The sequence below is a fragment of the Thamnophis sirtalis genome, unplaced genomic scaffold (assembly GCF_051295495.1).
Source record: "Thamnophis sirtalis isolate CommonGarterSnake01/CBP01778 unplaced genomic scaffold, rThaSir2_p1.2 scaffold_9, whole genome shotgun sequence".
Classification (NCBI taxonomy): Eukaryota; Metazoa; Chordata; class Lepidosauria; order Squamata; family Natricidae; genus Thamnophis; species Thamnophis sirtalis.
This window is the reverse complement of record NW_028261389.1, coordinates 32,935,928-32,960,068: the sequence shown is the minus strand read 5'-3', so window position 1 is coordinate 32,960,068 and position 24,141 is coordinate 32,935,928. Positions and strand designations below refer to the sequence as shown.

Below are 24,141 nucleotides of genomic sequence, written 5' to 3'. Positions count from 1 at the left end.
GGAAAGCATTTAGATTTATGGAAGATATTAATTGAATGGTTTTCTGAAACGGATCTGAATCGTTCAATTTCAATTATTTGTTTCCTTGGTTTCAGGGATATGTTTTTTAATCTAGATATGTGCTTCAATTTTATTAAAGCCAATGGAAAATACCAGCCTGTGGTAATTTACACTTTAGCTATTTTTAAATAACTAGTCTTTAGTAAGCAGATCTTGCAATCTAAACACTTCCACTAAGAGTAATTTTATCTAGGCTTGTATAGTACCATGAAAAAAACCAATATTTTACAAATATTGTAAACGTTTGCTGATCTTCACTTAAGAAGTGCTAATAAGTGAGGGTATGAATTGAAAATAGAATTCACTGAATGTGTCATCAATGCAAATATATTTAAGATCTGTTTTTCATAGATAACTATATATAATAAGCAAATAAACATTTTAAATTAATTTTATTTCATTTTTACTTAGATGTTAAAATGAAACACATTTTAATGCTAACATTTAAAACAAAATTTAATCTTAACTAGCTTACTTTTTCACAGGTCATCCATCGTTTTCTAGAAGAGAAATTTAGTGCCATGGAATGTGCTTTGTTTGATAAAACTCTAGAAGATTTGAAAAGCAGAATAGATAAAATTGAATGCAATAAGAGACACAAAACCGTCATTACAGAATTACAGGTATCTATGTTTATATGTCTGATACTTAATAGAGTTATTTTTCCTCCAATATTAAAATGCAAGACACTTGTTAATTAAATAATATGTTCCTCGGACAAATATCCCCATTTGTTCTTTGTTTCAAAATTAAATCTACTGTTCACTTTATGCTAGCTACTGACATAAGAAAAAAATATTATCAGATCCACTATTTACTTTGCTAACATAAGACTAGAGTAGCTGAATAGGTTCAAGGACATTTTTCAGTCAACCTTCTTTCATTCAAATTTGATTTGAATGATAATCTTAGTTATTCAGAAGAAATACAGGGGGATAGCTGGGGAAGAAAACAGGCTCCTTTTCTGTTCAACAAGTACAGGTCTCTCATCCAAATGCCTTGCACTGAATGGAACTACAGTTAATTGTGAAAAACAGCAATGTATCACAAGAAACACTTGACTATTTAGACCACGGGTGTCAAACTCAATTTCACTGAGGGCTGCATCAGGGTTGTGGGGGTGTCCATGATAGGCATGGCTAGCTCAACGTCACTCATGTCGGAGGCACCTGTGGTGGCCCGAGTACTCTTGTCAGTAAAAATGGGCTCCCAAACTCAGTTTTCGGCTGTGACAGCCTCCTGCAACTCTCTGCCAGCAAAAACAGAGCTCCATTTTCTTTGCCAGAGGCACTGTGGGGTGGTCCTTTGCTGTTTTCAGTGCAACTTCACGGGCCAGATCTAAGCACTCCACGGGCCGGATCTGGCCCCAGGCCTTGAGTTTGACACCCCCCCCCCCCGATTTAGACAGAAAAGAACCTGGCACATAAATATACAATATACGGGGGAAACAGTGTCAAAAGAAAGGAGAGAAGTTTTGCAAAATCAGCCAGGATTTGGGCTGGAAAAGGTATTTTTGGAGATAATCTTAAAATGCGGAGTCACTTGACAGACTATTTATTTGAAAGATATTGTATGGATAATATTGCTTAAACTTTTCTGACTCATACTTGTTCTGATAGTTCTAATTTGATGGCATCAACACTTCCCTACCCCTTTCCTAATGGATTCAGCTCACTCTGTGTTGACAGAAGTTTGAACACCTGCACTGATTCTGTTGCAGCCTCTACTCACAATTTGTAGGAAGTAGAGATATGCTTCCCCCCTCCCACCATTAACTTTTCTAGTGTAAGACTAGTGGAGCTAATGATGGGTTGGTTGTGAAGGTTACCATCTAGCGATGAAAGGAAAATAGCTTCATCGTCTGAAAAAAGATGATCACTTTTATTCCAAGTAGTCCAGCCTGTTCTCCTTTTCTACCACATTTTTAAAAAAAGAAAACCACTGTTTTTTCTTGATGAAACCAACATTATAAAACTGAACTATATCATTAATTTATTGAGACTATATTTCATTTTTTCCCCTCATTTTGAGGCTAAAATTGCAAGATTGACAAAACGTTTTGGAGCAGCTAGAGAAGACTCAAAGAAAAAACCAGAAGTAAGAACAGAACTTTTTATTCTATTGTTGATTGACTGTTAAGCTCACAACTATTATTTGTAATAATGCAAATTTTAGTATACCAGTACCTTATTCATGTATGTTTTAAGCTAAAATACAACAATGGAATCAGGTCCATTCTTTTGTATAATTATGAATTTATGTGTTAACTTGGAGAAATTATTGGGTAATACACATAAATTTGTGGACTTGTATTTCTAAATTGAAATGAGTTAACAAAACCTTTTGGAGTTTCCCAGTTGGAGTAAGATGAATGCCATAGTGTCATTTTCATTGAATGTTTAGCTGTAACTGACAGATTAGTGTGATCACTTGTTAATACCTACAATATTTAACTAGTACACTATAATAATTCTTACTTGCTAAGTTTTCTAGAAGAAAATTAAAGGATTAAACATCCCATTAAACATATTATTGATTAAAACTAAACTATGGCTGCAAAATTACATTTAAAACAGGTTATTTTAATTTTAGTTTTTAAATAATTAAACTAGGCATATCCAACCTGTGGCCTGTGGTTCCCATGCAGCCCTGAGTAGCTAGTAATGTGGCCTTATTTATACATTTATTTATTTATTTGTTTGTTTGTTTGATTTTCTACCTATCATTTCAAAGCAACTCTCAGCGGTTTACAGCATTAAAAGCAATAAAAACCATAAAAGATAAATAGTTATAAAACAATAAGAATGGAATTAGAAAGATAAAATTATACTTAAAAGATGAGAAGAAAGGGAGCAGGATGTACTGTGTGTGGAGAGGTGGGATTGCCTCTTAATTCATCAATCACCTCCAATGTGATGCTACCCTGTTGGGGCCCCAAGCCATCTGGTAGAGCCAGGTCTTCAGGTCTTTACAGAAGATCAGAAGGATGAGAGCCAATCTCACCTCAGGGGTGAGATATTCCAAAAGACAAGAGCCACGGCAGAGAAGGCCCCTTTCCTGGAGCTTGCCAGTTGAAATTGCTTAATTGTTGGGGTCTGCAGCATGCCTCCTTTGCCAGAATGGGTGGGGTGGGCCAGTCCCATATCTATACATTGACTATATTATATATTTTATATGTTGCCCAAGATCATCCCTCTTCATTCAATGCAGCCCAGGCAAGCCGAAAGGTTGGATACACCTGCCTTAGACCATAGAGGATAATTTGGTGTTTTTATGTATGCTATATTGCCAAAAATATTCGCTCACCCATCCACATAATCAGAAGCAGTTGTGAGCAAATACTTTTGGCAATATAATGTATATTTCAGAATTAATTGTATTACAAATTTATTTGAAGAAAAAAGAGCATTCATAATTCTAACATATCTTCATGTTTATGAACAAGGGAAAAATCAGTTCCAAAAAGATGCTTAAGTATCTTAACTTTTAAAATAAGAATGGGAACGCTAAAACACCTTACCTTGATATAGTCCCTGATAGATGTTTACTATTGCTACATTAATACATTATCAAGCAGCAGGCTTGTTTTGATAGTTTAGATATGTCAGTTCATTTAGTATATCAAAGACTTCAAGGGAGAAAATATATTTATATTGTATCATGAAATCTAATAATATAAACTTGAGATTTTCTGAAAGAAGTGTGCCTAAAATAGAACTATCATTTATGAAGTACAAAATTTAAGTTGCAAATCTCACATTGGTTTGTGTCACTTTGTAGATTCTACAAAACACAGCTCATTCCCCAGGAAAAGCAGTGAGTGATACAGGCAGTGTCAATAGTGTGACATTTCGGTAAGCTGCAACTCCCTAGTTATTATACTTTTTGGAAATTTAGTTAGAAAGATAACCTGCAGAAAAGTACAATATTTTGATGGCAACTATATTTCACATTTTATTTATAAATGTGCCCTTTTTTCCTGTTACCCAAATATATGTTAATCCATTCTAATGATGGAAAGCATAACTAGGCATGGGGAATTCTTAGGGCAAAAGTGAGCAGCTTGTAGTTTTCAACTCCTGTATGCCTTAGTTGTTGAGAAATAATGGCAGCTAGCATCACACAATATATGAAAGCCAGAGATTGCTTGTTTTAAACTGAGAACTATGTTGGTTCAATTTTTTTTAAGGCTTTGTATTGCATATACAGTAGGTATGCAGAATTCAGTGATATAGAATGATTTAGAAAAAAAAAGAGTAATATTAAATTATTTAAATTTTACAATAGTTTTTTTTGGGGGCTTCCTCCTCTACTTGATACAACTAACATAAATCTTTGTTCTGTAGAAATTCTGGCACAGTAAGACAAATGCTAGAGACCAAGAGAAATGTAGGAGACACTTCATCAACTACTTTTCAATCCCCTGTGAATACAGGTAAACCCTATCTCAATTATTTATATAATTACTTTTATGGCACATTTTTAAAATCAAATAAGTAAAAACTGACTTGATATAATTCAGCCAAATGAAAGTGATTTAGATGAAAATAACATGCTGTCTTGTTTAAACCCATCAAACAATATCTGAGTCTTAAAATGAAATACGTAGAGTCTTGTCCTTAAACTTAATATACAGTTTTATATATATAATTTTTACATTTAAAACAATGCAGTACGAAATCGAAGTGACTGTATACATTCACGTTATATACAACTAGTCTTAACCATTAACTATTAGCCTACTTAATACATTGTTTATCCTTCTATCCAATCACAATATATACAGTTTGTTCCAGTCTTGTCACCTTGTCTTATACCAATCATAAAATCTGTTCCAGACTTCAAAATATTCTGATTCCCCCTTTATTTTTAAGTTCAAGAGTGAGCCTATCTGCTTCTGCACAGGCCAACACTTTTCTGATTATATCTAGCTCTGATGGTGTATTTCCTTTTTTCCAATATTGTGCATAGGTTATGCGTGCCACAGTTAGTACATGTATAATTAGATAAAGTGTATCTTTCTTAAACCCTTCCGGTATTATACCTAGGAGATGCCATACCTAGGAGATGCCATCTGTAGAACAACTTATAAAGATTTTCTTTATACGCCGTAGCCATTGTAAGTTTCTGATTAAGTATCCAAAATTTTTCCCACTTAGCCAATTCCACATTATAATTGAATTTTTTCGGCCAGGCGACCATAGTTTCTTTGACATGTTCCTCCTCTAGCTTATGTTCCAACAAAAATCTATATAACACTTTGATCAACCTGTTTTCTCTCTGTATCAAAAGTTTATCTAATATTGTGTAATCTTTGGCAATACCTTCCTTCTCCCTATTCTGTGCAAACCTTGATTGTATCTGTAAATAGGACCACCATTCTACTTGTACCCCTTGTGATGCCAATTCTAATCTAGTTTTAATCTCCCCGTCTGGTCAATAACTTTATATGTAACTATATTTTGCATATTAATTAAATTTGGGTGTATGTATGCTTCCATCGTAGATAGCCAAATGGGTGTTGTGTTTAATTTTGTTACATATTAACAAGGGATTGTCTGATGTAGTGTCTATTGAAATATTTGTGTGCAGATCCTTTTTCATACCAAGGAAGGCATGCCATCCTGCTTGGAGGTCATGACCTTCCAATTTGAGTAATCTTTTATTTCTCAACATTATCCATTCTTTTAACCATATTAGAGTGGCTGCAGTATAATAAAGTTCCCAATCTGGTACGCCAAATCTTCCTTTTTTCTTAGTGTCTTGCATAGCTTTGAGTTTTATTCTTGGTTTTCTTCCCTGCCAAATAAATTTTGAAACCAATTGATTCAAATCCTTAAAAAAACTTTTTTCTAATTTAATGGGAATATTCTGAAATAGGAAAAGAAATTTTGGTAATACATTCATTTTTATGACTGCGATCCTACCCATCGGGGACAATTGTAGGTTTTTCCACTTTTCTAAGTCTTTCTTAGTTTTATTGATCAAATTAGTTTAGTTGTATTCTTTGATGGACACACCTTGCAGATAAATGTATACCTAGATATTTAACTTTTTTGACAGTTTGGATACCCAATTTCTTCGTTAACTCCTCTTTCAATTTGGATGTCATATTTTTAACCAGCATTTTAGTCTTTGTCATATTTATCTTTAAACCCACTACTTTCCCATACTCGGTCAATTCCTCAATGAGTTTCATACCAGACTTTATAGGATCCTCTAATACGAAAACTAGATCGTCCACAAAAGCCTGTAGCTTAAATTGATCCTTTTTTATTTCTAGTCCCTTTATCTGTTCCTCTTTACATCCATTCCTTGCTAGAACTTCTAAGGTTAATATAAACAGCAGCCGGGATAGAGGACAACCTTGTCTTGTACATTTCTGAATTGCTATACTTTGCGTTAATTCAACATTAATTATTACTTTGGCTTTTTGATTTGTATATATTGCTCTAATTGTGTTTATAAATTTATCCCCAAATTCCATGTGTTCCAATTGTTAATGCAAAAATTCCCAGTTCACATTATCAAATGCCTTTTGGGCATTGAGAAAAAATAGTGCAACCTGTTTTTCATTATGCACTTCATAATATTCAAGAATGTCCAGCATAATTTTCATATTGTTTTTAATTTGTCTTCTGAGGGGGGGGATTTTGATCTCTCTGGATAAGGAATTTTTTCAACCGTTCTGCTATTATTAGAGCAAAAATCTTGTAATCTGCATTTAGCAGTGAGATTGGTCTGTAATTTTGTATAAACATCTGATCTGTGTCCACCTTAGGTAATAATACAATGTTAGCCTCTGTCCTTGATAACAGTGTCTTCGCCTCTTTCAACACAGCATTATAAACTTCCAACAGCATTGGAACAAGCATGCCCTGGAATTCTTTATATATTTTTACTGGCAGTCCATCCGGCCTGGCAGCTTTATTATTCTTTTATCTTTGTATGGCCTCAATTATCTCTGATGTTTTAATTTCTTCATTGAGCATATCTTTTATTTCCTCTGCTATCTTTGGCAGATCTGACTTTTCCAGATATTGTAGTATTCCTTCCTTTGTATAGTCTTGGTTTTCTCTATATAATTGTTCATAGAACTCTTGGGTAATCCTTTTCTTTTCCTCTAGTTGATAGCAGATCTCGCCTTTTTCATCTTGTAATTTATTGATCCAATTCCCTTGTTTCTGCTTCCTTAGCCTATAGGATAGCCACTGCCCCAGTTTATTTGCATTCTCAAAGAAATTTTGTTTTGCTTTTTTAAGAGACTGCCAATTTTGCTTTTTCAAATATAGCCAGTTTATGTTTAATCAATTCCATACTTCCTTTTATACTTCTATTTTGTGGTTTCTTTTGAAGTTCACTCTCTAAATTTCTATAACTTTCAACTCTCTTATTTTTTGATTCTCCATTTTTTTCTTCCTAGCCTGTAGCCGATATCGTGACCCCTCTTATAAATGCCTTAGGTGCATCCCATAGGTTTTGTATGGATGTGTCTCCTGGCCAGTTTCTTTGAAGAAAAATCTCAATTCCTGATTAACTCTTTTAATATATTCCTGATCCTTTAGGATAGTTCTATTGAATAACCAATGATAACTGCCCTTTTGTTTTTTCCATATAATCTTCATGGGATTGTGGTCAGCCCATAAATTGGGTTCTATGTCTATCTCCTTCACTTCCGAAATTAGCTCCATCGACATCCAGCCCATATCTATCCTTGACCAGGATTCATGTCTATTCGAGTAGAAGGTATATTGCTTTCCCTCTGGACATCTTTCTCGTCATACATCATAAATATTTAATTTTTTGGCCATTTGGAAGAATGATCTGGGCAAAATTCTCCTACCTCCTTTTCTTTCCACTATTATAGTCATATTTCTAGTCAACTATAGCATTGAAATCACCCATTAAATAAACATTTTCATTTCCCATCTCTCGAATAATGCTATATAATCTATAATAAAAATTTTCCTAACCTTCATTAAGAGCATATATTACAACCAGTGACACCTTTTTTTGGTTTAACATTATTTATACAATTAATATTCTCGCGTCCTAATCATGATAAGTTAGTTTAGTCTGGATCATGTCTTTAACATATAATGCTGCTACTCTTTTCTTTTGATCAGCTAATGCTGAGTAAAGTTTACCCAATCTAGGAAATTCCAAGATCTGGATCTGTCGTTTCATTATGTGGACCTCTTGCATTGCAATTATATTGTAATTCAAACATTTTAGTTTATTAAGGGTTGTTTTCCTTTTCTGGGGCGAGTTAGATATTCAATGATAGAATCTTGATTTCTTCCAACATGATTCTATGTGTATTTAGGTCATGTGCTTCTTGTTGCCCTTATCTCTCTCACTTCTTTTGGTTCTTCCCCTTTTTTCTCTAAAACAACTTATTTCTCCTTTCTTATCTCCACTAGTTCCTTTTCTTATCTGTGCCCTGAGTCCTTGCATCCTTGCTCCCAACTGTTTTCCTTCATTTTCCTCATCCTCCTGCCCAACAAGATTATTCTAGAAATCTTCCGCTTGTTCCACCGTGTCTATTCTGAATCTTCTATCTCTCCAAGTTACCAGTATGCCCTCCGGCATCAACCATCTGAAGTTAATTTCGTATTTGTTCAGAAAGATGTTAAAAATTGATAGGGCCTTCTTAGTTCTCTGATTCTCCTTGGTACCTGTTTTAGGACTGTTAGTTGTCATTGATTGTGTACTATTGGATCTTCTCTTGTTGTATTCAGCACCTCGTCGGGTATTGCTTTTTTAACTAACTTTATATGGACTACCCTCGGGAGATTGTTCTTTTTTGTGTAGTTTGTCTGGATTCTATATGTCTCATCGATCTCACTTGCCATCTCATCCTTTCCTATTCCCAAAGCCTTTGCCATAAGGTCTGCCATCATATCCAGTAAATCCTTGCCTTTTTCTTCCTTTACATCCTGAAAGCATAGAAATTGAACCACTTTCTCCAATTCTAATGTGAGGACCGTAACGCAAGTTCTTTGTTTGCCTTGAATCAATTTAGAACTCAGCTCCTCCATTTTTTCCTCCTCCTTTTCCATCATTCCTTCTATTATATTTATTCTTTGTTTGTTTCTATTAATCTGTTCCTGGAACTTTTCAAATTTATCATCTATCTTCTGCATCCTTTCCTTTAGTTACCCAGTATCATTTCTTATTTCTCTGATATCCTTTTTCAATTCTTCGTGATTTTTAGCCATTGTCTCTTGTATAACCAGTAGTAATATATGAAGCTCCTTGGTTGAATTAGATCTTTCTCTCTGGAGCATATCCTCAGGGGATCTTTGGTTCAAAGGGCTAGCGGCTGCTAGAGACAGCTGGGATGCTGGCTTCCTCCCCATGCCAATTTTCATTAGATTTGTAACGCTTGTCATTTTTAAAAAGAATTGGATCCCTAATTTAGTTATTTTCCAGAATTCCCACTTTCTTCTCTCACTTGTAACTTTCCACAGCCATTGCTTCCTTCTTTTTTCCTGCCTTCTTCCCCCTCCCTGTCTTCCCTCTCCTTTTCCCTCTTCCTCTACTCAATAATAGTATTTTGTATTAAGTATTAAGGCATATTATAATCTATATATCAATAGATTAGTATATTAAGTGAAAACTGCTATCATAGGATAAAAAGAGAATGAGAGAGACTTGTCAATATGTATGTATGTATGTATATGTATATGTATGTATACAGTGGGGCAAAAAAGTATTTAGTCAGCCACTAATTGTGCAAGTTCTCCCACTTAAAAAGATGAGAGAGGCCTGTAATTGACATCATAGGAAGACTTCAACTATGAGAGACAATGAGAAAACAAATCCAGACAATCACATTGTCTGATTTGGAAAGAATTTTTTTGCAAATTATGGTGGAAAATAAGTATTTGGTCACCTACAAACAAACAAGGTTTCTGGCTCTCACAGACCTGTAACTTCTTCTTTAAGAGGCTCCTCTGTCCTCCACTCATTACCTGTATTAACGGCACCTGTTTGAACTTGTTAGCAGTATAAAAGACACCTGTCCACAACCTCAAACAGTCACACTCCAAACTCCAGTATGGTGAAGACCAAAGAGCTGTCAAAGGACACCAGAAACAAAATTGTAGACCGGCACCAGACTGGGAAGACTGAATCTGCAATAGGCAAGCAGCTTGGTGTGAAGAAATCAACTGTGGGAGCAATAATTAGAAAATGGAAGGCATACAAGACCACTGATAATCTCCCTTGATCTGGGGCTCCACGCAAGATCTCATCCTGTGGGGTCAAAATGATCACAAGAACGGTGAGCAAAAATCCCAGAACCACACGGGGGGACCTAGTGAATGACCTGCAGAGAGCTGGGACCAACGTAACAATGGCTACCATCAGTAACACACTACGCCGCCAGGGACTCAGATCCTGCAGTGCCAGACGTGTCCCCCTGCTTAAGCCAGTACATATCCGGGCCCATCTGAAGTTTGCTAGAGAACATTTGGATGATCCAGAAGAGGATTGGGAGAATGTCATATGGTCAGATGAAACCAAAGTTAGAACTGTTTGGTAGAAACACAACTCGTCGTGTTTGGAGGAGAGAGAATGCTGAGTTGCATCCAAAGAACACCATACCTACTGTGAAGCACGGGAGTGGCAACATCATGCTTTGGGGCTGTCTCTCTCCAAAGGGACCAGGACGACTGTTCCGTGTACAGGAAAGAATGAATGCCATGTATTGTAAGATTTTGAGTGCAAACCTCCTTCCATCAGCAAGGGCATTGAAGATGAAATGTGGCTGGGTCTTTCAGCATGACAGTGATCCCAAACATACCGCCCGGGCAACGAAGGAGTGGCTTCGTAAGAAACATTTCAAGGTCCTGGAGTGGCCTAGCCAGTCTCCAGATTTCAACTCCATAGAAAACCTTTGGAGGGAGTTGAAAGTCTGTTGCTCAGCGACAGCCCCAAAACATCACTGCTCTAGAGGAGATCTGCATGGAGGAATGGACCAACATACCAGAAACAGTGTGTGCCAACTTTGTGAAGACTTACAGAAAACGTTTGACCCCTGTCATTGCCAGCAAAGGATATATAACAAAGTATTGAGATGAACTTTTGATATTGACCAAATACTTATTTTCCACCATAATTTGCAAATAAATTCTTTCCAAATCAAACAATGTAATCTTATACCCCGCTGTATAGATAGATAGATAGATAGATAGAGAGATAGATAGATAGATAGATAGATAGATAGGGTTCACTGACAAATGCGTGAAAGTCTTTTCCACGCCGACAGAAACGCGATGGACAAATGCGCGCTGTTATAATTGCTAATTGATTTGCGACAGTAGCGCACCGACAAAATCGCACACTGTGCCTTTAATCATAATCTTGTGCTGGTAGAACACGTATAAGTATATTAAAACGCCCATTATAATGCAGTCAACACTCACCAACTGAATATTACTTTTGCTTATACTGAAGCCCTGGATATTATTAAGTCACAGAAAGGAAAACAACAACTGCTGTATGAAGGATATAGATATCGACGCGACAAGTTAAACCAAGATGGATCGTCTTCGTGGAGATGCACTAAAAAAGAGTGTGCCGGCAGACTTAAGAAGAGAACAGACGGGACGTTACAAGCAAGTACTGAACACATGCACGCTCCAGATACCGCAAAAAATGAAAGTGAAAAAATAAAAGCGACTATACGCGAACGAGCTGAAAATGGTGTGGAAAAACCTCATCAAATTATTGTGAGCAGCACAGCAGGAGTCTCGCTGGAAGTAGCCCATCTTTTGCCGTCATATTCAGCAAGCCAACGGACTTGCCAGCGTAAACGGAAGAGGCCTGATGTCACCAATCCTAGGCCACATTCTGTTCAAGACATTATTCTTCCGGACACTATGAAGGTGACAACACGTTGTGAAAATTTTCTTCTGTGGGATTCGGGTGATCAAGACTCAAACAGAATGTTTATGTTCGGCACTGCAGCAAATTTGCAATTGTTGGAGCAATATCCACACTGGTTTATGGACGGAACATTCAAGGTAGCTCCCGAAATATTTCTACAGGTATTTACGATACATGCTTTAATTGACAATCGCTCAATTCCATTAATATATGTGCTCATGAGAACAAAAACACAGGCTGACTATGAGAGGGTTTTCCGCAAAGTGATCGAATTGCAACCTTCTGTCGCGCCTGACAGCATTCTAATTGATTTTGAACAAGGAACTATGAATGCACTGGCAACTGTATTTCCACATGCTACCGTACTTGGTTGTCTGTTTCACCTTGGTCAGTCCTTATGGCGTCGTATACAAAACGAAGGCTTATCTAATTTGTATCGCGACAACAAGAACATTAAACTGTACTCAAAAATGCTAATTGCACTGAGTTTCATTCCCCCAGAAGATGTTGGGTCCGCTTTCGATGAACTGAATGATAGTAAACCAGACAATCTTCAGAATGTTTATGATTACTGGGAAGACAATTACATTGGCCATTTGAGACACAAGCAACGAGCTAAGCCGTTGTTTCCTATCACCATGTGGAACATGCGAGGACGTGTTGCTAATGGCTTGCCTCTAACAAATAACTCAATCGAGGGGTGGCATAATGCATTCCAGTCATCTGTAGCATGCCACCATCCAACCATTTACACATTGGTTCATCATTTCCGTCGTGAACAAGACGTGACAGAACAAACCATCAGTCGTATACAGAGCGGAATTACCAACAGTCAGGGAGCAAACAAGTCTAAATATGTGCAACTATCAAGACGTCTTGCTGCAATTCTTCCTACATATGCAGGGCGTGATCGTACGGACTATCTGTGTGCCATATGTCATAATATTGACATCTAAATTAATTTGACACAATAATTTTTAATAATAAATTTTTAGTGCATAATTTTTAACTTATTTAGTGACATAATAAACTTTTACTGCTGAGTTTTTAAATTATTTATTAACATAATAAATTTCTACATCTTTTAATAGTCGCGCTTTTGTCATCGCAATTATATCGACAAAGTTGTCGGCACAATTATGACGTCGCGGTGTAATCGGCGCTATTTTGTTGGTGCTATTTTGTCAAGCGCTATTTTGTCGGGTCACAGATAGATAGATATAGATATCTATATAGATATTGTGTTGGCAATGTTTCGGCAAGGTCTCACTCACCATCTTCAGGCTGTGTTTTCGAAAACACCAGCCTGAAGATGGCGAGTGAGATTTCGCTGAAACGTTGCCAACACAGTATCAATCTTACATGGGAAAAGACCCGAATACAACAAGACCAGCATACCTATACCCGTGAAAATCTATGAAAACATTTAGATATAGATATATAAATATATATGTATGTATATATGACTCTTATACTATTCCTATATTTCTATATTTCTATTAATCTATTCTATTAATCTTAAGAGTCAATTCTAAGAGTGAATTCCTTATAATTATTAAATATATTGTAATCAAACCATCTCCTTAATTAGTCAATACTAATACCAATAATATCTAAAACTGAAATTAATAATCTTATAGCAATAACAAAACCCAATGATAATAACAATATGTTTCTTTGATAGTAGTATTATAACATTAATTCCTAACATTTAAGTTCAACCTTATATATGACCCTCCTGTATTAAGTAATTATATAGATATTCTGAGTCCCCTTGGGCCATTAATTCTTCTTTCTCTTTCTCAGATCGTTTCTTTTAATAATGTCCAAAGATTAACATCAATGTTCCCCTATAGTCAGGTCTCTCTTATCCAAGGGTTATAGTCTAAGGTGACCAGATTTTCAGATTGGTAAAGAGGGACACCATTGACCGGGGTGGGTGGGTGGGGGGTTGTTGATAAAAAAATTTATATTTTGTCAAAAGGTCACAAAAAGCGATTACATGACCCCAGGACACTGAAACCATCATAAATACGGATCTATTGCCAAACATCAAAATTTTGATCATGTGACCATGAGGATGCTGCAACGGTCGCTAAGTGTGAAAAATGGTTGCAATGGTTGCTAAGTGTGAAAAATGGTCATCAGTCACTTTTTTCAATCCCATTGTAACTTTGGTCACTAAACCCATTATACCATCTTTCTTTCTTTCAGTTCTTAAGTGAATAACTGCAGCTGATAAGTTAGTAACATAAGTGAATCTGGTTTCCCCATTTGACTTTGTCAAAAGGTCACAAAAGGAGATTACATGACCCCAGGACACTGAAACCATCATAAATACGAATCTGTTGCCAAACATCAAAATTTTGATCACGTGACCATGAGGATGCTGCAACGGTCGCTAAGTGTGAAAAATGGTCATCAGTCACTTTTTTCAATGCCATTGTAACTTTGGTCACTAAATGAACTGTTTGAAAGCTAAGGCTAGCTTGCATTATAATGCCTTATGCTAGCTTACATTTTCAAGAGAGAGAAGCTAAACTCCTTATTAGAATTGAAATAGAAATGAATAGAGTAAAGCAGAGCAGAGCAGAGTAGAATAGTTTATTAGCCAAGTGTGATTGGACACACAAGGAATTTGTCTTTGGTGAATATGCTCTCAGTGTACATAAAGAAAAATAAAATAGAATACATTCATCAAAAATCATAAGCTACAACACTTAGTGATAGTCATAGGTTACTAAAAAGCAATCAAATTATACTAGGAAACAAATTATTGGATTTTTAAATTATTGGATTTTCTTTCAAAGAAACTCAGTATGTGCTTCCTTATTATTAAAAGTGCAAATTCAGTATCAATGACTCCTGACTATTAAAAAAGATTCTATCCAAAATAAATTGAAATAAACCACTTTTAAAAATTGTATGCACAATAGTTTGAAATTTATTGTGCATAGAATTTTTAAAAATAGTTTAATTCAATTTATTTTGGATAGAATCTTTTTTTAAATAGTCTAAGACAATTAAAAAAAGAATCCACACAGAATAAATTGAAGTAAAACATTTCAAATTCCACACAGAATAAATTGAAGTAAAACTATTTAAAAAAATTCTATGCACAATACATTTCAAAGTATTATGCATAGAATTTTTAAAAATGTAAGCCACAGTCATATATCCACAAGATGCTGCAAATGGCTATAAATGTGGGTCAGTTATGGAATGACTGCAGGGGAGACATGAGGCGTCAGAACTTCGAACTAGGTCATAAGTACCTTTTGGGAGGGAGGGAGGGGTCTGTCATAACTTCGAATGTCACATAGTTATCAGGCATAAGTCGAGGACTACCTGAGCAATCCTGCCTTCCAAATGCCGGGTAGCTCCATCAACAGTCCTTTTCATCTTTTTGTAAAAAAAATATGATGGAAAAAGAAACAATAACTATTGTACATTTATTCCAGGACATACGAAGTCATAGGAATGGATCATGAATGCGAGCACATTTCCACCAATTAATCCAGAAAATAAAGCAGCAAGGATCCCACTATCCCCCTCACCTCCTCTTTCTCCCTCTCTCTTTTTGGGGGGAAGGAGGAGAAAGGACAAAAAGGAGAAAGAGGGAGAGAGAGGAGATGGGGGGGATAGTGGGATCCTTGCTGCACCAAGCTCAGAAAGCAACAAGGATGCCACTATTCCCCCCCCACCTCCTCTTTCTCCCTCTCTCTTTGTGGGGGGGAAGGAGGAGAAAGGACAAAAAGGAGGAAGAGGTGGTGGGGGATAGTGGGATATTAAAAATTGTCCAAAAGCAACTGACAATTTCCATACTACTGCTAAGAAAAGGACAAAAAGGAGGAAGAGAGGGAGAAAAAGGAGGTGGGGGATAGTTCTCCCCCCCCCCTGCAGCAAACTTGTGGCAGCCACCCGAGCTCCCTCCCCACGCCTTCTCGCCTTCCCTCAGGTGGAAGTTGCTCGCAATCAACGCTCTCGACTCCTCCCGGGACTCTTCGTCGCGGTGGCTCGACAAGCTCAGGCTTTCTCCTGCTGCTGTTGCTGCTGCCATCTGGCTCCAGCAGAACACGGGACAGCTTGGGGACCAAGCGCGGCCAGCGCAAAATACTGTCCGTACCGCACCTAGTAGGTCCTAGGAGACAGGCTGTGAAGTTCCCGGGATGAGTGACATTCTCGTTCCTACAGAGACAGCTATTCTTTAGGCGAAGCTACAGCGCTTTTTGTCCTCCTTCGGAAGCCGTCTCGTGATGTTTGCAAGCCAATCAAGAGTGTGGCTTTGAAAACCTGCGGCGTGATAGTGCTACGTGGGAGCAAGTGTCTCTCCCCGAATATGGAGGATATAGTGGGCAACTTGTATGTATCCTAGAAAATCAGTAAGACCCGTTGGCGGCCCGTATCTGCCACAGCCTTGAAGCCTCTTTACATTGGTAAAGATAATTTTTTTTAAAAAAATTGGGACTTTTTAAGAACGTCGTGGGCCACAGGACAAATTGTGCGAAATCGTGACTGTCCCACCAAAAGCGGGACATCTGGTCACCTTAGTATAGTCACCAAAAATTCTATTTTCTCTTGAGGTATACCATAGGGGAAAGAAAATTCCAGATTCTCCAGTGCACTGCTCGGAGAGTCCAAATGCTGGGTTAACACAGCCTATCTGCCCTTGGACTGAGTGATGTTTTTGTTGACCACGCCTCCCTTTGCCTCTGCATGTTCAGTTCGAAAACTCAGTCCGCCCGTTAGGACTGTTTTGGGAGAGCTCCAGTCTGAGGTCAGATAGGCTGGAAAGTTTCCCACATTTGGACCACGTTTGAATTCTCACATTAGAGAAGATTATCTCTGTAACAAGAACTGTCAAGATTGAGGTTTGTGTCGCTTTAAGAGGGCAACCGGGCTTCCCTGCAGCTGCTGGTCGCAAGCACTCCAGGGGACTGTAATCCCTCGCCCAGCGGAGGCTGGCGAGCGGCAGGGGCGGTGGCAGACCTTCCCCAACAGAGCCCCAGAGAGATATTCCCTCAAACAGAGGGTTGGGAGCCTGTAGGCCTTCTAGCTAGAGGCCATTCAGCCGCTCTATTCTGCCCGGCAACAGCGGCGACGGTTGGAGCCTTCGCGCGCTTTTTGGGCTGTCAGGCTGAAAAGAGCGGGAGGAGGCTGCGCGCGCAGCCACCGCCATTTTGAATCGCTTCGGAGCGCGTTGAGAGGAGAGAGAACGCGCGACTTGTTTGGAGAGCTGATTCTTCCAGCCTTGCAGTTAAAGTCAGCAGGAGAAGCAGAGAGCAAGACAGCCTCAGCGGAGCCTCAGCCAGCCCTCAGCGACTGCAGAACGCCGCAAGGAGGCTGGGGAACTATCCTGGGGAGCCAGCTAGTCTCTCCCTCCTGTTTGCAAGCTAAGTCTCGGGGAACCGAGGGCGGTGGGAGGAAGGAATCCGACCCCCAGGCGGCCCTTCCCTCCTGAAGATTCTGCGAGCGCATTTGGACCTCAAAGGCCAGCGCGTGCCCATCCCAGCTCCAGCTATCTTCCAGGCCTCGTGGGGACCTGAAATGGCTGAGGAATGCAGGGAGGCCTTAGGGGAACAGGCAGGGCCCTCCAGCAAACGCAGTAAGCTGGATCCCTCTGTAAAGAAAGGCAAAGGGCACAAGGGCTCACTTGAAAGGTCTTCACCAAGAGCCACAGTGGATCCCAGGGAGGTTTCAAGGCCCCATCAGCCAGAACCTAGCCCAGACCATCGCAGCAGGGAGTCAGCTTCCCCTGATCGTGAGGCCCAATCCCCCGGGGACAGTGAATTCTTGTCTGGGGATAACTATAGGTCCAGGGATCCGTCTCCTGAAGTGTCTTGGGGGTACCCCGACTCCCCTAGCTCCTCCATTGGAGAGGAACGAGATTCTATCCAGGATTCCCTGTGTGGGAAGGGAGAATCCAGCTCAGGCAGGCCTAGCCATCGCAGGCCCAGTAAACAGAAACTGAAAAGGGGAAAAAGCCCTGCTCTTTCTGATGAAATGAGGGAGGTAATTTCCTTAGCTATTTCCCAAGGGATAGCTGAAGGCATTAAGCACAGGGGCTCTCGCAAGGGCAAGGCCCCAAAGGAAAAACGCAAACCTAAGGCCTCCACTTCTAAGGAGGCTGTTTCCTCCTCCCCATCTTCCAGCCCCTCTCACTCTGGGCTTTCAAGTTCTGAGCAGGAAGAAGGGGAAAATTTCGTGCTTTCTGAAGACGAAAACCCTACCCCTGACAAACCTAAATTCACTGGCCTGTTTCAGCCGTCATTATTCAAATCAATCTTGCATAAGGCCATGACGGCTACAGAGTTGGCCCCACTTCCAGGCCTGAGGCCTCTCAAGCTTCCACATCCAGGGATCATAAGCATAGCTTGTTCAAAGAAACAGTAGAAACCCCTGAGGTCATTCCTGTGCCTGACCTCTTTATGGATGCTGTACAGCGCCAGTGGTTACAGCCAGGCACCCTAACCAACCCCAGTGGGGGGAACAGAGCACTGTATGCCCTGGAGGGGAAAATAGAGGATATTCTGAAATTCCCCGAAGTAGATGCCCCAGTTGTGTCTCTAACTTCCAACTCAAACCTGCCAGCTGAGCTCCTAGAGGGACTTAAGGCAGAAGATAAGAGGTCAGAAAAGGCGTGTCATAAAACACACATGGCGTCTGCCTGGGCCATCAAGGCATCCACCTCTGCCTCCTTCTTTATCAGGGCCACCCTATTCTGGCTACGCCAACTCAGGTCTAGACCACCACCCAGGAAATCTAGATGGCGCCATGAACTAACCAAGATTATTACCGCTGTCGAGTATTTGGCGGATGCCACCTTGACAGCAGCTAAATTTTCATCCAGGGCTCTCGCTTCCAATATCACCTCCCGCCGCCTCTTATGGCTCAGGCATTGGCAGGCCGAAATGAAGGCCAAGTGGAAGCTGGCATCGGCCCCATTTAAAGGAGGCCTTCTGTTTGGAGAGGCCCTGGACAAGTTTGTCACTGAAACCAAGGACAAACGCAAGATCCTTCCTGCAACCTTTAAGAGGGGTGACCGGAAAGGGGCGGGGTCCTTTCGTAAGAGACCTTACAGGAGTCAGGAAGCAGGGCAATCCTCTCACCCTTCCTCCTACCAGAGACCCTTTCAGGCAGGGGGGGGATAGGCACCAAGACAGACCCTTCAGTGCTCGTGCCAACCAATCCCAGTCTTCCTTTCGGAGAACATTCCGAGGTGGAGGAAACAACAGCGGTGGTTCCCAGCCCTTTCGTAAAGGAAAGTGACGGTCGCAGGGATCCCCCCATCGGAGGTTGGCTACGGCTGCACGCCGACAGGTGGGAGGAGATAACATCGGACAAGTGGGTCCTCAACACCATTCAGAGGGGACTTGTTCTGGACTTTCTAACCTTTCCCCAGAGAAAGTTTATCTGCTGTCCTACCCCCAGGAACCCGGAGAAGAGGGAGCGCCTGAGAGCAGAAATCCGCCATCTCTTAGAGATAGAGGCGATAGAGCCAGTCCCCAAGGATCAGCAGGGGTGGGGCTTTTATTCTATCCTCTTTCCTGTGCCCAAGAGTTCAGGGGGGTGGAGGGCCATCTTGGACCTCAAGAGCCTAAACCAGCATCTGGCTTACAAGAGGTTCAAGATGCAGTCTCTCCATTCCATCCTGGACTGTGTGAGGGAGGGGGACCTATTGACATCGATAGATCTCAAAGAGGCCTACCTGCATGTCCCCATCCATGTGGCCCACAGGCGGTTTCTGAGGTTCTGTTCGGAAGGGGAGCATTTCCAATACAGGGCTCTTCCCTTCGGGCTATCATCTGCGCCCAGAACATTCACGAAAATTCTGGCAATGCTAGGGGCTCACCTCCGCAATCATCCGGTTCGTCTGGAATGTTATTTGGACGATATAATCATTCATTCTCTCACCACCAAGCAGGCACACCGCGATGTTTCTCTAACTGTGCAGACCCTGCAGCACCATGGCTTCTCTGTCAACATGGAGAAGAGCCACTTCCGGCCATCCACCTGTATACAGCACCTGGGTGCGGTCATCAACTCCACCTCCTGCCAGGTATTTCTTTCTCCAGACCGGCTGTCCAACCTGAGACGCAGAGTGAAGCACTGCAGCCTTGCCAGGTCGTACCAATCATTCAGCTGTCCCAGCTCCTGGGAATAATGATATCGTGCCTGAGGGTGGTTCCCTGGGCTCAACTTCACGCCAGGGAGCTGCAGTGGTTCCTGCTGCCAATGCAGAGGGCCAAGACCAGCAACTCACACAAGCGGGTTCGGCTCCCACGAAAAGTGATCCGGTCTCTGGCATGGTGGAGGTCCAAGGCAGTCAAGAAGGGCTGCTTGTTCAAGGAGCCGGAAAGACTAGTTGTCACCACGGATGCCAGCCTCCTGGGGTGGGGCGCCCACTGTCAGGGCCACCTAGCCCAAGGCCGATGGACTCAGAGGGAGGCTGCCCACAGCATCAATTGGCTGGAACTGAGGGCAGCTCGCCTCACGCTGAGAAAGTTCACAGCTCTAGTAAAAGGGGCTCATGTACTGTTGATGACAGACAATGTGGCGACAAAAGCGCACATAAACCGGCAAGGGGGCACTCGATCAAGGCCCCTCATGCTCGAGGCGGAAGCGCTGGGCAGGTGGGCGGAACGTCATCTGGCTTCTCTCAGTGCAGATCACATCTCCGGCGTAAGCAACCGGGAAGCAGATTGGCTGAGCCGCCAACGCATTGACCACTCGGAGTGGCGCCTGCACCCAGACCTGTTCCAACAGATCGTGAGGAGATTCGGCAAGCCTCAGGTAGACCTGTTTGCCACACACGACAACACACAGCTCCCACGCTTCTTCAGTCGTTACCACTCGCCCCAGGCGGAGGGAACAAATGCACTGAGGTCAGTGTGGCCTCAGGGACTTCTGTATGTCTTCCCTCCACTTCTGCTCATTCCTCAGGTGGTGAACAAGCTCCTGGCCGAAAAGGCAGACCTCATTCTGGTGGCCCCCTTCTGGCCCAGAAGGCCCTGGTACGCAGACCTGGTCAGTCTCTCAGTTCAGAGACCGTGGAGAATCCCTCGGGACCAAATTGCCCTCAGCCAAGGGGCCATCACCCATCCGGAGCCCCAGTGGCTACAGCTAGCCGTTTGGCACTTGAAGGGGAGCTCCTGAGAAAGCAGAAGTTCTCTGACCAGGTCATTTGAACAATCCAAGCGTCCAGGAGGCCTTCTACTACTAGAATCTACGATGCCACCTGGGCCGCATTCTCTCAGTGGTGCATGACTAGAGACATAGAGGCCTCATCAGCCTCGATCCCTCAGACCCTAGATTTTTTTGCAGGAGGGTCTGGATAAAGGCCTTGCAGTCAGCACCCTCAGACGCCAGGTTGCAGCGCTGTCTACCATCCTGGCAAAGGGCTCCTCTCGCTCTCTGAGTCAACTTCCTCAGATCAAGAGCTTTCTCAAGGGAGCAGCAAACATCAGCCCTCCAGCTGTTCACCGGTATCCGTCTTGGGACCTTCCATTTGTGCTTAAGGCCCTGACCAAAGCCCCATTTGAGCCTTTGAGAAAGACCAGTCTGCGCCACCTTACCATCAAAACTGCTTTCCTGGTGGCCATTACATCCGCTCGCAGGGTATCCGAGCTGGCTGCGCTCTCTGTCAGGGAGGATTTGTGCGTAGTTCACCCGGACAGAGTAATTTTGAGGCTTGATCCGTCATTTGCTCCGAAAATTAACTCTCTGTTTCACAGGTCTCAAGAGCTTATTTTGCCCAACTTCTGTCCCCATCCTTCTCACCCTAAGGAGCGTGAGTGGAACAAGCTGGACGTGAGACAAGCCGTGCGAACGTATGTAAAGAGGACAAAAGACTTCCACCGGTCAGAGGCGTTCTTTGTCTCCTTCCTCCCTGCGTCCCTTGGCCACAAGGTCTCCTCTCACACTGTGGGACGTTGGCTACGCGCTTGCATCAAGCTGGCATATGAACACCAGGGCAAAGCGGCTCCGAGATGGGTCACCGCACACTCCACTAGGAGCGCAGCAACGTCTGCAGACTGGGCAACCCAGGCCTCTATTCTAGACATTTGTAGAGCGGCCACTTGGGCTTCCCCCACGGCCTTTATTAAAAACTATAAGATTGACACCTTTGCCTCAGCCGAAGCCTCTTTTGGCAGAAGAGTATTACAAAGAGTGGCTGAAATGCCAGAGGCTGCGGCGCTTCCCCACCCTGGGACTCAATAGCTTGGGCATGTCCCAGCATTTGGACTCTCCGAGCAGTGCACTGGAGAAAGACCGTTGGCTTACCTGAACGGTCGTTCTCGGGGCACTGCGAGGAGAGTCCAAACCCACCCGGGTGTATATTGTATTGAACGATGTGACTGTATTGACTGTAACTGATTACAGGACAGTTTTACTTCGTTTTCGAACTGAGCATGCAGAGGCAAAGGGAGGCGTGGTCAACAAAAACATCACTCAGTCCAAGGGCAGATAGGCTGTGTTAACCCAGCATTTGGACTCTCCTCGCAGTGCCCCGAGAACGACCGTTCAGGTAAGCCAACGGTCTTTTCACCAGTAGATGTTGCTCTTCCAAAAGCTATCAGATACAGACTAACAAGATGCAGACTTAACAAAATGCACTGTCATGTTATGAGTAAGCTTATTCTTGTTCAAACCTTCAATAGTTAACTCATTTCCCCCTGAAGTTCCTTCAAAAAGACTGGTAAACTATGCTCCTAGTTTACACATGGAAAATGACCTCATATTTTAAAAAATGTCTTATACTAACTTCAAAACCATTTATGATTTATAATTCTGCACATAGACAGCTGAAGTTTGGTTTGTCTTAAAATTTTGAAATAGCAAATTCTGATTGATGATAAAGGAAAGATTTGTTTAAGTTAGGAATTCTTGTCAATTTTTATTATTTTGATTTAATTTGTAATTTTTTACTTGCTTCGTTCAAAATATCAAATTGATTTTACTTGTTTAAATGTATTGTTTTCATTTACTAGTATTGGGACATAATAATAAGGGACATTTTTATTTTATTCATCTAATTTCTATACTGTTCATCTTACCTCTGTGTCTCTCTCCATGATTCTGCATGATATTTTACTTTCTTTAACATCTTGCAAATTCCACAGGACAACAAAGATTTTTCTTCCTGAACATATTTGAGTGTATCTTTATATATTTTTGGTTGCTTGTCATGAAAATAACATGTAATTTAACCTATTTTAGAAATCTTGAATAAAGAAGGTGAAGTTTTTGTTATTTGAGACAGAAGTCTCCAAGAATAACTGAGACCAAGATTAAGGAAGACATTTCGCTTGGTCCAGTGATCAGAATCATCATCAATGACAAACAGTTGAAAGATCTGTTGGGTGGGGCCAGAAAAAAATCACTTGAAAAGCATTCAAGGATGTCATTGAGAATTTTCTTGGCAGCTACAGTGCACCAAACTACATTCAGCAGGTTGACTAACCTTCTTACAACGTACAATATCTTATAGTGCAATACGTCACTGAAGATTCATCTTCAGCATTCACACTAAAATTCTAGGTTCAGTGAGTAACAAATATGTTGAAAAGTTCACCAGGACATTGCCACAATTGAAAACAGTACAAGGCAACTGAAATCCATCCAGAGTGATTATTGTTGGATACTGCAACAAGATGCATCAGGCACTGAGTACCGATGAAAATCAGCAGCAAAACATTTTTAGCCCTGTTGAACTCATGCAGCATGTTGGAAATTGGCAATTAAATACATTATATTATTAAAGTTAATTTCATATTTCTCAAAATTCCTTCATGATACAGTTACTCTGAAATTATATTTGTGTTCAGTTTGAAGGGTTCTGTCATAATCACAAAAACGTTTTTCAGGAAGCAAAACTTTTGAAAAAAAATATGTCCAGTGGTTTATTCAGCTTGCAAATCTATATTCAAAAATATCTTTAAAACCAAATTAAAAAGAAATTTTCATTAAATACCTTTTGCTTTCTTTGTCACCTTTTTACAGCATGTTAAGCCTGAAATAAATAAGTTTTAACAATACTTCCCCAAAACTGTCTTTTTATTATAAATATATATATATATATATTTATTTATTTTGATGACATCAGATAGTAATAAAATCTATGCTTTTATATGAATAAAAAGTACAATAAAGGTGTTGATTGCTATGACAAAATTGTAATTTAAA

At 40.8% G+C, this 24,141-nt stretch overlaps 1 protein-coding gene across 8 annotated transcripts in view; it reads left to right on the top strand.

Annotated features, from left to right (window-relative positions):
* Positions 1–24,141, top strand: part of ATF7IP (activating transcription factor 7 interacting protein) — a 287,553-nt gene that overhangs the window by 244,635 nt on the left and 18,777 nt on the right. For all 8 annotated transcript variants that reach the window (XM_087723261.1, XM_087723259.1, XM_087723258.1 and 5 more), the window contains exons 5-8: positions 546–683; positions 2,092–2,157; positions 3,841–3,914; positions 4,407–4,495. In XM_087723261.1, the coding sequence (XP_087579387.1) occupies positions 546–683; positions 2,092–2,157; positions 3,841–3,914; positions 4,407–4,495 (367 nt within the window). The remainder of the gene's footprint in view (positions 1–545; positions 684–2,091; positions 2,158–3,840; positions 3,915–4,406; positions 4,496–24,141) is intronic.